The sequence below is a fragment of the Vitis riparia genome, chromosome 16 (assembly GCF_004353265.1).
Source record: "Vitis riparia cultivar Riparia Gloire de Montpellier isolate 1030 chromosome 16, EGFV_Vit.rip_1.0, whole genome shotgun sequence".
Taxonomy (NCBI): domain Eukaryota; kingdom Viridiplantae; phylum Streptophyta; class Magnoliopsida; order Vitales; family Vitaceae; genus Vitis; species Vitis riparia.
The window spans coordinates 16,676,728-16,691,262 of NC_048446.1; the positions used below are offsets into that span (position 1 = coordinate 16,676,728).

General features: G+C 32.9%; 3 protein-coding genes and 1 non-coding gene across 4 annotated transcripts; 2 read left to right on the forward strand and 2 right to left on the reverse strand.

Annotated features, from left to right (window-relative positions):
* Nucleotides 1-265: 265 nt before the first annotated feature.
* Nucleotides 266-4,558, forward strand: LOC117933128 (protein IQ-DOMAIN 14-like). Its single transcript, XM_034854521.1, has 3 exons — nucleotides 266-757; nucleotides 3,347-3,550; nucleotides 3,646-4,558. Exons 1-3 carry the CDS (start codon nucleotides 353-355, stop codon nucleotides 4,360-4,362), a joined length of 1,326 nt encoding a protein of 441 aa, XP_034710412.1. The 5' UTR covers nucleotides 266-352; the 3' UTR covers nucleotides 4,363-4,558.
* Nucleotides 4,559-9,209: 4,651 nt separating this feature from the next.
* LOC117932913 (putative non-specific lipid-transfer protein 14) lies at nucleotides 9,210-10,493 on the reverse strand. The gene is made up of 2 exons (XM_034854235.1): nucleotides 10,030-10,493; nucleotides 9,210-9,344 (listed from the first exon to the last, which is right to left on the reverse strand). The coding sequence occupies exons 1-2, from the start codon at nucleotides 10,392-10,394 to the stop codon at nucleotides 9,317-9,319; spliced, it is 393 nt and encodes a 130-aa protein (XP_034710126.1). The 5' UTR covers nucleotides 10,395-10,493; the 3' UTR covers nucleotides 9,210-9,316.
* An 84-nt stretch (nucleotides 10,494-10,577) lies between these two features.
* On the forward strand, nucleotides 10,578-10,651 carry TRNAV-AAC. The gene has a single exon. It is a non-coding gene; the product is annotated as a tRNA-Val (tRNA).
* A 57-nt stretch (nucleotides 10,652-10,708) lies between these two features.
* On the reverse strand, nucleotides 10,709-14,002 carry LOC117932912 (RHOMBOID-like protein 2). The gene is made up of 5 exons (XM_034854234.1): nucleotides 13,569-14,002; nucleotides 11,946-12,109; nucleotides 11,503-11,666; nucleotides 11,165-11,415; nucleotides 10,709-11,056 (listed from the first exon to the last, which is right to left on the reverse strand). Exons 1-5 carry the CDS (start codon nucleotides 13,844-13,846, stop codon nucleotides 10,936-10,938), a joined length of 978 nt encoding a protein of 325 aa, XP_034710125.1. The 5' UTR covers nucleotides 13,847-14,002; the 3' UTR covers nucleotides 10,709-10,935.
* Between the last annotated feature and the right edge of the window lie 533 nt (nucleotides 14,003-14,535).

A 14,535-nucleotide genomic window follows, 5' to 3' on the forward strand; every position in this document is an offset into this window, starting at 1 on the left:
GACATTTAATGAAAAGTGACAATTATGACTCCCTTAATTAATGAATTAAGGCTATTTAAAATATCACAAAATCCTCAAAAATAGTAAAATTATTCATGTAAAATTACTAAAAAGTCCCAAGACTAAAAAAAAGAGAGAGAGAGATAATTCTTAAAAAAAAATTCAAAATAAATAATTATGTTCCTACGTTGTCCAACATCCAAAGCTGGCGCGTGTTTTAAACTCACACGCGTCGTCTCCCCTTGTACTGTTCGTTCTCTCTTGTATATAACCTCTCCTCTCTCTTCTAAAAGTACCAGTTTCTTTAACGAAAATACTAAAAACCCAGTGGCTACATCCTCAGGCGATAACAATGGGCAAAAATTCCAGATGGTTCCGGCGACTGTTTTCCGGAAAAAAGTCAAAGAGCTCGCCGGCGGCGGAGTCTGTTGGGTCAGACTCAAAGCAGGGGAAGAACAAGAAGAAATGGAGCATCCTCGGATCTGGAAACGCAGAAGAAATTAAGGAGGAGCCGTCGAAGGAGGTCGAGACCCGAATATCGTGTGCAGAGCCCCAGTCAGGTTCACAAGTGGACGCGAGCAGGCACGCGATAACTGTGGCGGCGGCGGCGGCGGCGGTGGCCGAGGCTGCTGTAGCGGCGGCACAGGCGGCAGCGGAGGTGGTACGGCTCACGAATAGCGGGAAGTGTAGCGGGAGCGGCGGCCGGCGGATGGACGTTGCAGCGGTTATAATACAGTCTGCTTTCAGAGGCTACCTGGTAATCATGAATATTTTTATTTCCTACAATGCCCTTAGATTTTGGAATTAATTACGTTACTTTACTTTAATGCATGGCTGTGTCGTTGGATGTTTGATTTGATGACTTAATCATTGCTAGCTTTCTTCTTCACATGATATTACATGAGGAAATGTGTAATTTTAAAAAAAAAAAATTAAAAATATAATTTTATTTAAAATTTTCTTTATTTATATATAATTGCTATTATTACGTACTCACGGCAACGAGGATTTTGAAATGATAAGGATCGATATGAATATATTTCTTATTTTTATTTTTAAATAAAAATAATATTAATAACCTTATGTAAGATACAAAAATTTGAAAAAGTTGTGGTTTTAAAAACTATTTAAAACATTAAATCATCAGTCAAATTTTATCATCTCAAACTTTCAAAATTTTTTAAAGTGATTTTTAAAGGCATTAAATAAATCCTCTTCTTTTTTTTGTAAATACTCTATTTTTATATAAATTTTTAAATTTCAAAAACAAATATATATCCAAATTAACAAATACTAAATGTTTTTTAATGTACATGAACAAATCGTGTTTTAAAAAATAGTTATTTATTCTTAAAAATAAAAATAGAATATTTTAAAAAATATATTTTAAAATTATTTTTATTAATTTTATAAGAGTTGTTTTAAAAAATAATTATATAAATATAAAAAATAATTAAAAATAAAATAATACATATAAAAGTTATTTTAAAAACATTTCATGTTGTTAAATAGATTTTTATTTTATAAAATATTAAAAAAAAATAAAAAAATATATAAAAAGAAAAACCGTTTTCAAAAACCATTTTGAAAATGATCACCAAACTATAATTTTATTTTAAAATTTGAAGGTGAATTATAATTTATATTCCATGTGAGATAGTTTGAAAAAGAATATGAAGTACTAGTCCTTGTATGAAACAAAGTAAATAAATATGACAAGAATTGTTAGTCGGTGTGTAATATCATTTGGAAGAAAAGGCATAATTCTTGGTGGTTGAGGGTCATTATTAGTCTTAGCTTTGAATTTTGTAAGAAAAGAAAGGAGATTTGGAAGGTGGTGGGGGCACTCATTTGTAGTGATGTGTGTTTTCTGCATCAAAGACTAGTCATTTCCTATTGTCCACGGCACACTCTTGCATCATCTATTTATTTCAACATTTTGAGGTCCATTTATTATGTCTCTCTACGCCTCTTTCCTTCTACCAATCCAATTAGAATCATTAAGGTCATACCCAAAAATAATACAAATATTTCTCTAAGATGTGGTTGGGATATCTTTTAGGACTTTTTCCATTCTTATATAAGAAAAAAAAATATTTTGATCATGAAATTGGTCAATTGTCATTTTTTTTTTGGTCACCCAAGGGGGCTTTGGCCTTTGGGTTTTGCAAAAATGAAGTGGAGACCTTTTTTGATTGTTCCACCTACCATGAATAGATTTGGGTAGGACTAGATGCTTTGGCCCCACCTAATATGTAGTAGTCCTTAGTGCTTCAAACCAAAATTTAGAGTAAAATGGAATGGAATGGAATGGTAGTATAGATTTTAATTCCATGGCATGTTTGGAAATGGAAGTGTTGATCATATCTGCAGTGATGATGGCATTAAAAGTGGCTTTAGGGTTATTGGGTGTAGTTATTTGTAAAGTCTGTCTCACCAAATTCAGTCTTGTCATGCTTTGCCTTTCCTACTTTCCTTTCTTTTACAATGCAAAAGCATCTCCTCCTGCTTTTCTCTAGTGGTTTTGGGCTTGTAAAGGGCAAAAGCTACACTGATTTAGTAAGAAAAATGCATACAAATTCTCAACCAAATAATAGGTAAGTGTTTTTGGGCACTTGAATCATTGAATGTGGCCTTACCCACCCATGCCAGTTTTTGGAAAAGCACTTATTTCATCTCCCCTTTTGAGACTGGATTCAGTACTTCTGGGCATTGGTTATTTCTGCAGCTAAGTTTTTGGCATCATATCTCTCTTTTACCTGCCCAAATTTGAACTCTGCCATCTACCCGCCATGAATTCATATCCAAAAACCATATCTATTGCAAAAAGAAAAAGAAAAAAGTTTTCATTGGTCACAAATTTGTTACATGAAGATCTAAATTTAATTAGGATATAACAATGGTAGTTTTAAAGTCATGAATGATCATCCAAATAAATTAGAACAGGCGATGTCGAGTCGTTGGTGCACATCAATTAGTTTTTAAATGAAATGATCTTAATTTTATTTTAGTATTAGTTTATTTAACATGTAGCAATGTCAATTTCAAGGTCATAAATGGATTACCCGAATGATAATTCTTAGAATAAATAAATGGGATGTGATATTAAACATTGTATTAAGTTTAATCCATCCTCGTTGAATACCGTCAAAGTCTTATAATGTCATTTAGAATATTTCTTACATCAAACAAAGGGATATGATATATAATATTATAAAAGATTTAATCTATCCTCAGTACATCAATCAGATTTGGAATGAGATGGTCAAAACTTTTCATATTAGTTTTGAACAGTTTTGATCTCTAAGGGGAAAAGGGTGATCTGATTATTTGGGGTAATGTGTAGGCAAGGAGGGCACTGAAGGCACTGAAAGCACTGGTGAAGCTACAGGCACTGGTGAGAGGCCACATAGTGAGGAAACGAAGTGCAGATATGCTTAGGCGCATGCAGGCGCTGGCCCGAGTCCAGGCTCGTGCCCGTGTCAGTAGGGCTCGTGCTATCTTAGAGTCCTCCCATTCAACCCGCAGATTCTCCCTATCCCACCACATGGTGAGCTTTCCTTTGTCCTTCCTTGTATCAAATTCAAGTTTTTCAATTTCCATTACCATTAGGCATGCCATGGCATTCTTCATTTAATGACACAGAGATGGGGTTCGAATCCAAACATCAGCGATATCTTCAACCGAGAAAAAGCGCAACAGGATTCCAGCTGGTTAGAGCAGTGGATGGAAGAATGTTCCTGGAACGACAGGAGGAGGGACTCTTCACTGAAAACCAGGGATCCTGATCATCATGATGATGAGAGCAGAGACAAGATTCTCGAAGTAGACACCTGGAAACCTGACCCCAACTCCATGGGAAGCAAAAGAATGCACCAGAAATCAACTCCACAATTTTCCAGCTACTACACAAAACCTCAAAAACCAATCTCATGCCAGTCAATGGGGAGGGCGCCCTCATCTTTAAGCTCACTTCAATGCCCGTTTGAAGTAGATGAAGCAGCTGTGTACACTGCAGACAACAGCCCACAAGCTCTTCCTTCTTTGACCAGGCTTGGAAGCAGTAGCGCTAGGAGGAGGAGTACTACAGCCTTGACCCCTCCAAGGTCTGACAGCTCCACAAACTTCTTCTCGGACCATCCAAAATACATGGCTAATACGCAGTCTTCCCAGGCAAAGGTCAGGTCCCAAAGTGCCCCTAGGCTCCGGCTTAACTTCGAGAAATTGGGTTCTTCCAAGAGATCCTTCCATGGATGCTGGGACCCAAACAGCAGTCCAAATAAGAGCATAATAAACAAAGGCCGATCAGGGTCAGGCCCCGGTTGCTTAGATAGGGTTGGAAGTAGTACTAGATTGAGGTGACTAATTCATGCCAGCATGCTCTTTTTTGTTTTCTTGTCGATTGAAGGCAGCAGATGGTAGAGTACATGGCATTTATGGATGGTGGATATGGAAATTATGTTAGTTGCAGAGAAACCGAACAGTTTCAAACATTAATATAGTGTAGCTGTTTCTTGTTTGATCTATACTGACCTAGTTTATAAAGCATTTTACTCTATGATCCTGCTACCATTTCTGAGAATTCAGTGTTGACTATGAAGCGATATTGGTGACAAAACCATTACTTCAACATCAACTTTAGATTTCTTGTCTTTTGTTTGGAGTTTTCGTGGGGTAGAAGATTGAAAACATGTTTTCAGGTCGTTCCAAATTTCATATCCTCTACACTGTGGGTTCACGGAGAGGGATCTTTCGGCTTGTTTTTATCTACATTTTTATAGGCTTATTTGTCTCATCAGTAGCTTGTCCAGAACGGCTATAAGACGGGCCAAGTGACGAGAGAACACACCAAGCAACCAAAATCAAGCAAATGCAGCCTTGGATGCCGGGCCCTTTTTAAAAAATACCATAGTTTGTTTTATTATTATTATTATTATTATTATTATTATTATTATTTCACTGTAAAATATTAAAGACTTCAATAAAATATATTAAAATTAAAATAATAATAATAATATTTAATTTCAATAAAAATAGAAAATTATGAAAAAGAAATAAATTAATTTATATCAAAAATATATATATATTAGAAAAACAGATAAAAGGAAAAAAAAAAAATTGAACCTAAATAATGCCACAATTTATTCTACGTACAATAATGTGTTGAACTACTTCAACAAGTCTACATATGAAATATCCCGCATCTAATGTTTCGTGCGACAATATCTACAAATTATGTCTTAAAATAAAAAATTAACTTATATTAAATTTGTCGAAAATCTTTTGATGCCCATTCATGTCTAGTGTTTTCTCCTTTTTTTTGTCTCAATTTTTGGCCCGAAGCGACCAGGTACAAGACAGGATGAAAGCTCTAATGGAATAATTGTTCATTTTTTGTAGGAAATTTGATGGAAAATGATAGCTAGTTTGAATGATAGCTAGTTTTATATATTTTCTTAGAAAGCTCCAAAAATACAAAGATATGGATCCCGTCATTTATGGCTTCTGCATTTATCAAACAGGTTCAAATTTAATAATATTTTATTTGAAGTTTCAATACTTCTTTTCGGAATTTTGAGCCAAATGGCCTTTTTTTGCCCAAAAATTATCAAATATCGGCATTCATCAAAACTTATATTCAATTTAGTCCATCATAGCTATGTGGATGTCATGTTCGTTTATTTATTTATTTATTTATTTGTAATTTTATATCGACATTTTAAAAATGTGATTTCATATTTTGCATTCAATTTGTATTTTGAAAGTACAATTTTCAATTTAATTCAAAATTGAAAAAAAAAATGAATGAGGCATGGTCCTGATGGGTTGCATAAGGGTTAATTTGAACAATAAATTCAAGAGGAAGATTAAAGATGAATTTTACAAATCTTTCTTTTCCGATCATGGTATATTAGTGAAATGTACTTTTTTCTTACAGATTCTTAAAAAGTATCATCAATAAGATAATGTCATGCATACAATTCAAATTTCATTACTTTGTACTAAAATTTCATTCCTTTATACCACATATAAGGTCTCGCTGCTTTTATAGATTGGTCTCATTTCATCATTTCTTGTCCTATTTTATGTATTTTGATCACTTTCCTTGATAACTTAATTTCATTTGTTTGAGTTCGATCTCATATATTTGTGCCCCAGGTCAAGGTCCAAATTTCACCGTACTAAATTTAATTTATTGTACCAAATTCAAAGTTTGGTAGATTTCAATTATGATACCTTATCATTTTCTCTTTCTAAAATTTAAGGAGAAATTGATATAAAATTATGTTTGGCAAGTGGGGATGCACATCTCATTTATTTCACTTTCCTTGATAACTTAGTTTCACTTGTTTGAGTCTAATCTCATATATTTGTACCTTTGCTCAAGGTCCAAATTTCACCGTACTAAATTCAAATTATCGTACCAATTCAAAGTTTGGTAGATATCAATTATGATACCTTATCATTTTCTCTTTCTAAAATTTGAGGAGAAATATTTCACCGTACTAAATTCAAATTATCATACCAATTCAAAGTTTGGTAGATATTAATTATGATACCTTATCATTTTCTCTTTCTAAAATTTGAGGAGAAATTGATATAAAATCATGTTTGGCAAGTAGAAATAGATATCTCACTCATTTTCGTGTTCATTTTCATGTTTGGAGAGTTCAAGTGCAAATGAGAATGGAATCAAAAATGATTCCTAATGAGGTATTTTGATTCAGTAGTGCAAGTTATTTTTTAAAATGTTTTTCAAAAATTATAAACTCAAAACCTTTTTTAGATAAGTTGTTTGTATTTTTATTTTATAAAAATTAAATTCTAAATTTAATTTATATAATATAAACTAGATTTAATTCAAGTAAATAAAAATAAAAATATTTTTAATTATAAATAAATTTAAAAATAGTTTTTAATAAAATATGAATAGTAATATTACAGTAAAATCATATATTATATTTTTTATGAATATTATAAAAATATGGATATTAATATTATAACAGCATAATTTATTTATTTTTTTAAATAAATAATAATAATTCAAAATAAATAATTGCTAATACTATTTTATTTTAAATAAAATAAATAAATTTTAATTTATTAAGATATAAATGAGTCAAAATTATCATTCCATACATACATTTAATACTCAATTACAAATATGATATTCTGAAATTTTTTATTCAATTTATAATTAATTAATCAAAATTTTTAAATTTTGAATTATTCTTAAATTTAAAATATTCATTAAAGAATTTAAAATATTAATTATATCTATTATTTTTTATACTCATTATATATATTTTTTTTAAATTTCAAACTATTTTTAAAAATTATTACTTAATTTGAAATTCTTTTCTCTAATAAAAAAAATTATTTTAAACTATATTATTATTATTCATTCTAACCTTTCAAATAAATTATTCTTCAAACACAAAAATAATCATTATACCTTACATTTTTATATTCATCCAAACACGAAAATTTGAATCACCAAATTTATTCTTATTCAAAGAGAAATAAAACTGAAAACAAAATATTCATTCTCATTCTTCTCCTCGTTCTTAATGTATCAACATGACGGAGAAGTTCACATTTCTGATAAAAATTAAACTTTAAACTTTCTATGTATTTTAAAAAATAATATCTAAAAATAAGATTTAACTTAAAAGAAATAAATGCTACTCAAATATCTCCTAACCCTGCAAGATTCCAAGCAGAAACCTAAATAAATAAGATGGACCGTCCACCACACTCTACCATCAATAATGGGAAAAAGAAGGTTGATTTGCAATTCTAAATCCAACAACTCAAGTACGGATGAATAATTGCTGTGTTGTTCAACGCCTATTTACTTATTTAGTAATGGAAATAAAAACTATTTTCAATTTTCCTAAAAAAGGAATGAAAATGGAAACAGTACGATTCATCATAAATTTTCAAAGTCGATTCTAAAATATGTTCCTCCATATTTTGCTTCTAAAACAAATCGTCACTTTCAAAGACACAAATCACCCCAAAATTAGAATCATTTTCAAGTTGTGATAGCTACGAAGAAAAGTAATATAGGACATATTTGGAGGTTGTTCTTAGATTTTGTTTTGAAGTGATTTTAAAAAGCGTTTTTAACTTAAAAATTGTTTTAAAAAAAAAAAACTAAAAATATTTTTAAAAATATAAATATCATTTATAATGTTAAAAAAAATAGTTATAATGAAACATTTGATAAACAATTCTCTTGAAAACACTTTTTAAAAAAAATATTTTCATTGAAAACACTCTAAATAAAAACACTAAACGCATTTTTAATAATGTAAAACAGTTTTTTAAGTTACAAATATTTTTAATAAATTTTTATTAAAACCAAAATTTTAAAAATAGATTGTTAGATTTTTTTTTCTAGGTATTTTTTTTAAGAATATTTCAAAAAACAATTGAAAATATAAAACAAAAAAAAAAAAAAAAGAACTTTAGAAGCTTTCTTATCAAATGAAAGTGCATAATATTATAAGGAATAAATCAAAAAAGCTATTTTGTATATTTGGTATCTCCAACAAAATTCATTTCTATAAATAATTGAGAATTAATTTTAAGAAGTGTTCTTCAGAGTTATATTTCCTCAACTTTCTCTAACTTTCTCATCTTTCAAAATTTTGAAATTGTATTTATAACACGTAGAATACGGAATTTCATGAAAGAAAATGATACTAAAAAAGTTGTAAGTGACTCTAATATTTTAAAAACTATTTTAAACAACATATCAAATAACCCACTAACGACAGGTTAAATCAACAAAAAAAAAATTAATGGTTTAATATGTAGTTTATGGATACATGGGAGAACTCTTCCAAATATAACTTGAAAGGTCAAGAGGGATAAAATTTTCTTTGGGTGTTGGAATATTTTTATCAAAACAATATCTGACTAAAAAGAGCATGAACAATTCTTATAAAAATATTTTTAAATTATTTTATATTTAATAAAATATTTATAATAAAAATATCATCTTTAGAGATTTGGCCAAACATTTTTATAGAAATAAAGATTAAAAAAAAAAAAAAAAAGTATTTAGTATCAATTGGACGTATATGCATGAAGAGGCATTTATAGTGCACTAATTTTAATTTATAGCGCTACAAGGTACCCAAATTTATAACATCATCAAATCCTCAATTTTACAAATATCATTTTGGTTTTCCAAAAAAAAAAAAAAGTTGATTTATTTATTAAAAATTTAAAACTCCTGCCCACTGCAGCTTGATACAAGCTTTTCTTATTGTGAGTCTCTGGCCATCAATCTGCTGTCACCCTTTCACTCATTAGATGCCGCACCATCCACCCTGCAAAAATAGCATCATCATCTACAATTCTACTAAGATTTTTAAATGTCAATAGATAAGATGTTGTTAAAAGCATTTTTCAAGCATTTTCTAATAAAAATTTAGATTTTTATAAATATCTAAAAATTACTTCAAAATTTTAAAGGATTATTTAGCGGTACCATAATCACTTGATAGTTGATTCTTTCAAAAATTATTTTTAAAAACCGAAATAAATTAAAAGTGTTTAAATCAAAACCGCTTTTCTATTGAACTTTGATTTGATTATGTTCATGTCAAAGCCTAGCTAGATCAGATTATCTTTATACTAATCAAGTAATAACTTTAAAATTATATTTGATTTTTAATAAAATTAAGAAAAAAAATGCAAGAAAAAGAAAATAAAAAAGTAAAAAAAAAGATTTAAAATTAATAAATTATTGTTATATGTTACTTTAAAGGCACTTTATTTATTTTAACTTTGTATTTTTATTATATTTAATTTTCTTGCATATTTTTTTATATAAAAACCAAAAAAAGAAAATCATTTTCCTTGAGCATGTTACGTCAAAACCAAGGAGCTATGGACCTATTTGGGCCAGAAAAAGCAGGGGAAGCCCATCATGGGCCTACTCATAAAACCAATCCAGGAATTATGAAGAGAAGAAAAAATAAAACCAAAGGGGGAGAGTAGAGAGAGAGTTACAAGTTGCAGTCAGTATTGGGATCAAGATTGAAGCCGAGAGAGATGCCACAGAACCCAGGCAATGTAGCTATGGCAGTAGCATTAGGATTGTAAGTAGCAATGAGGCTCATTAAGCACCGGCAAACTGATCGCCGGTTATCAATGGAGTCCGCGATGCTGTTGAGGCCCACCACTGCATCACAGCAAGGGGAGCCAGGGATGGGGTCTGGGGCACCGTAGGTGATGAAGGTGGAGCAGGCGGAGACCAGCGCTGTCACGGTACTGCAGTCTATGGCAGCCATTGTTGTTTGGGCCCATGATAGCACCATCAAAATTCCCATCACCTTCACTGCCTTCTGGCCGCCCATTTCATGAGAAATCACCATTCTCACTATCAATACTACCAGTTTACTGTCGAGTGAAATATGGAAACCTTATAGGGCTGAAGGGCTGGGTTGATAGGAAATGAAGAACGTGTGTTCTTCATGAAGATAGGATGAGTTGTCCATTAGAGACATGCAAATCTACTTTTGGAGTCATAACTTGATTGGGCTGATCCACAGCAAAGCGGTGTCGTGGTGTAGTTGGTTATCACGTCAGTCTAACACACTGAAGGTCTCCGGTTCGAACCCGGGCGACGCCATTTTTTATCATGCAAGCACATTTTTTTTCCCAACTGAATAGGAATTAAGAAGTAATGAGATGGTGAAGCCTAATTCTTGTTGGTCATCTCAACAGAATTCAATAAGAAATCTTGTGTAAGAGCAAATACAACAGTAACAACACCCGCTTATACATACATCAAAACAAGCCAACAACTTGAAACTTGGTTTAGGCTCTATCTACTGAAGCTATCACTATGCAATTTACACACTAGCAAAGATAGGGACAGGGACAGGGACAGAGAGAGAGAGAGAGGGACCCCTCCTAAAATTGAGTCTCATCGCATTTCCAGCTAGAGGTTGGGACACAGCTGAGGTAGTGGCACCAATGGCAGTGTTCACTCCCATTCTTTCCCTTGTACAGCATCACTAATCCAACTGTAAATCTGTTCAAAGCAAAGAAAAAGACGATTGCAAGTTAGTTTTCTATCATCAGAATTGATTTTGAAAGCAAAATATGACACGTCATTTTTAAGGTTCAGAATGTAACTCACCCTGCAATCAGCAGAACAAGAGAAACCAGCCAGCACACATATTGGTAGGCCTTGTATTTGGATTTGACACGGACATCAGCTGGAAGGTTCCGACCCTCTATCCACCCAAACTGAGGTCGAGGCATCAAAATAAAGCCCAGGAAGAAACCTGTCACGAACCCACCAATATGGGCAAAATTATTGACACGTGGCAGAATCCCAACGGTTAGATTAACCGCAACAATGACCAAGAGTGTGAGTAGTGCTGCAGCCTACAAAAGCAACAAACAAGGCTAATTATCTCAAAGGGTAAGGAGCAACGGGTGATGGGTAAGACAACAGTGGGCTAGATTGCTCACCCTGTTTGTATACATGGACCAGTTTGTAATAAGCTCTGAAAGCATTGCTCCCAAAAGCCCAAAAAGAGCACCAGAAGCCCCAACAGAGATGCTATTTTGAATAAATAGAGACGAAAGAACACTCCCTCCAAATCCTGACAACAGGTAAATTACTCCTATCCGCACTGCCAAAACAATATCCCTAGTCAGACCAAATCAATATATAGCTAACAAAAAAGAACCAGAGAAGGACTCTTACAAAGAAATTCAAACTAGGAGGATCATGTCAGAGTTACCATAGCAAGTGCCATTAGCTATGAGGCTCATAACATGGGAGTTCTAAAGAAAATGAACAAAAATAAAAGAAAATGAAATGGAATGGGAAGACAACAATGTCCAGAGGCAAGGGAGTCGGATCAGCCTAAGGTGAATGACAACACACTAAAAGCAAGAGAACCACATACCAAAACCAAATTGCTGTTCGAGTCGAATACCAATCAAGACCAAGCTCAACATGTTTACAAGCAGATGAATGACACCAGCATGTAACCAGATGCAAGTGACAAGCCTCCATCCTTGATGCTTACTGACAACTTTTTTCCACTCAAGAGCTCCCAACTTTTCCAATCTTCAAAAATAAAAACTCAATTTCAGTTCAACCTCCTTTAATGATAAGAGAGTTTATAAAGCTCAAAGAGTAATAACTAAACCAATTTATAATTTTTTTTTAACATCAGTTTCCAATCTATGAGATCAAACAAGACTAAAGTGTGCATTTGCTCACAAAAGCCTTGCAGGCAGCAGGATGAAGCATCACAAACAAACAATAAACAGGTAACGTAAAGTAAAACATAAATTTCCACAGCTCTTTCTCCTGCATAATTCACATCCACAAATGGCTATCTTTGTGAAGCACCAAAAGTTCCAATTCATAAGGCACAGGGAGTCGTGAACCATGTTCAACAAATCACATTTACCTGAGGTTTGATACAATATATCCAAAACTTACAACCACCACCCAAGAAGACTTGATCTTTACTTGATTTACAGGTCCATTAGAGATATTTCATGAAATTGTCAAACCCAAAACCTAACCGTAATGAGAAATCAATCTAGCTTCTACCTAATCTACTTTTAAAAAAAAACATTGAAGTCCAAGTGTGGTCACTTGTTGAGGTAGTAGTCAGGAAAGAAGATTGATCCCAATAGATAATTGTGACAGAAACTAAAAATAACTAAGCCAAACCCACCTCAAAACATGTAGGCCTTTCCAAGAAAATTCTCAAAGTGACCTTTTTTTAAGCACCTTCCTTCCCGTTCCTCATGTTCTCCAAAAACCCATCAGAGGGTCTAATAAAAACAAATTAATTTTAAAGAAAGAAAATTTTAAACCACACACTAAGAGTCAAAAACCATGCCAAGAGAGATCCCATAAATGAATTTCCAAAAAAAAAAGGGAAAGTAAGCAATGAAAGTTAAAACATCTGATCAATCAGGAACCCACAAAAGTCAGAGACTAAGAACCCCAAAACTCATGCCGGATCAGTACTAGTTCACGAATTATTAAAAACAGGGAATAAATTGAATAAGAATCTCAAATGCATATCAGATTGATCCCAACTTACCCTAAAAATCAAGAAGAACAGGAACAGAACCAACTGGGGAAAAATGAAACTATGGGTATTAAACAATATCATCCATTGAGGTGATGATACCAAATTCATACCATGCAATCAAACCAAAAAGAACGACAAGAAGCAGAAATTCAGAGATGGGTATCAAGAATCAATCATCAAGTTAAGGAAGAATTCCAAATTCATGTCAGCCCAATGCCAAGTCGCAAATTTTCACAACAAAAACTAGAAAAACCACAAAGAGAGATCAAGCATCAAAGAACCATTCTACGGAAGAAAAAAAACTCATTTCACCAATCACCAAAACACAGCCCAAAACTTCCAATCACGCAAAAAAAAAAAAAACATGAACCGAACACACCCAGAATCCATTCCAGAACAAACCCAATTACCAAATTCCCAAAATAAAACCAACAAAGACAAAAAGACGGGTATCAAAGAACTACTCCTCACGTCTTGGAAGAAGGGCCAAACAGAGGATTCTCCTTCAGAGGCTGAAACGAGAACCTCCCAAGAAACCCTGCCACACACTTGCCTTGAGCCCTAGAATTCTCCTTGGGGCAATTATTAATATACATGGCAACGACAAAAACAGCAACGTTGGCCACAACAAACATGGGCACAAGCCATGAAGTCCATTGGGTCTCCGAATCTTCAATCACAGAAGACGATGTGTAGCTGCCTCCCCTGTTTTTGGCTCCCCTGCTTTCAAGATCTTCACTTGGAGGCATGGCTATTCCCCTGTTTTTTCACAATTCAACTATAGGTTTCTCACTCTACAACTCTTTCTCTCTCTAGAATACACGTGAGAGAAGAAGGATACAGAAGATTCGGTGCAGTTGGTGAAGGGTTTAATGAGAGAGAGAGACAGTAAAGAGAGAGAACAGAGGAGGAGTTGGTGTGATTTGGGGGGGGTGTTTCAGTTTTCTAACCGCCGCAGTGAAGGAAGAAACCACTACATCTGCTGCGGCAGCTATCAGCATTCCCTCATATTTCAGCCAATGGGAGTTTGCCACATCATAAAACGAAAAAGCATTTTTTGAGCATCGCAATTTCTGCCATGTGGCACTTATTGATTGGAAGTCCATAACCCAGCCGTGGTGTTTGTAGCACTGAATCACTGGTGATCTACCTCATCTCCTACCGGGAATGTCCGTTTGCGATTAATAAAACAGTTTCGGGTGGAGGCTCTTAGATTTAAATGGAACGGGTCGGGTCGGGTCGAACTCATTTACCCGGAATTTCATATTAAATAACACATTTTTAGATTTTTAACATAAATTTCAAAAAACAAAAATAAAATATATTTCGATAACAATATTTCAAAATATTATGGGTTGTTTGGAACTATATTTTAGAATAATTTTATGTTTTTTAGAATAAAAAATATATATAACACGTTTTGACAACTAAAAACTAT

What these genes read in the sequence shown, in the direction of transcription:
- LOC117932912 (XM_034854234.1), bottom strand. Translation starts at nt 13,846, where the DNA reads ATGCCTCCAAGTGAAGATCTTGAAAGCAGGGGAGCCAAAAACAGGGGA. An exon ending in TTTGGCCCTTCTTCCAAGAC is followed by an intron (nt 12,110 to 13,568) that starts GTGAGGAGTAGT and finishes TTATTTTTGAAG; the next exon opens with ATTGGAAAAGTTGGGAGCTC. An exon ending in CGAACAGCAATTTGGTTTTG is followed by an intron (nt 11,667 to 11,945) that starts GTATGTGGTTCT and finishes TTGTTTTGGCAG; the next exon opens with TGCGGATAGGAGTAATTTAC.
- LOC117933128 (XM_034854521.1), top strand. Translation starts at nt 353, where the DNA reads ATGGGCAAAAATTCCAGATGGTTCCGGCGACTGTTTTCCGGAAAAAAG. An exon ending in CTGCTTTCAGAGGCTACCTG is followed by an intron (nt 758 to 3,346) that starts GTAATCATGAAT and finishes GGTAATGTGTAG; the next exon opens with GCAAGGAGGGCACTGAAGGC. An exon ending in TCTCCCTATCCCACCACATG is followed by an intron (nt 3,551 to 3,645) that starts GTGAGCTTTCCT and finishes TTAATGACACAG; the next exon opens with AGATGGGGTTCGAATCCAAA.
- LOC117932913 (XM_034854235.1), bottom strand. Translation starts at nt 10,394, where the DNA reads ATGGTGATTTCTCATGAAATGGGCGGCCAGAAGGCAGTGAAGGTGATG. An exon ending in CCCAATACTGACTGCAACTT is followed by an intron (nt 9,345 to 10,029) that starts GTAACTCTCTCT and finishes CTATTTTTGCAG; the next exon opens with GGTGGATGGTGCGGCATCTA.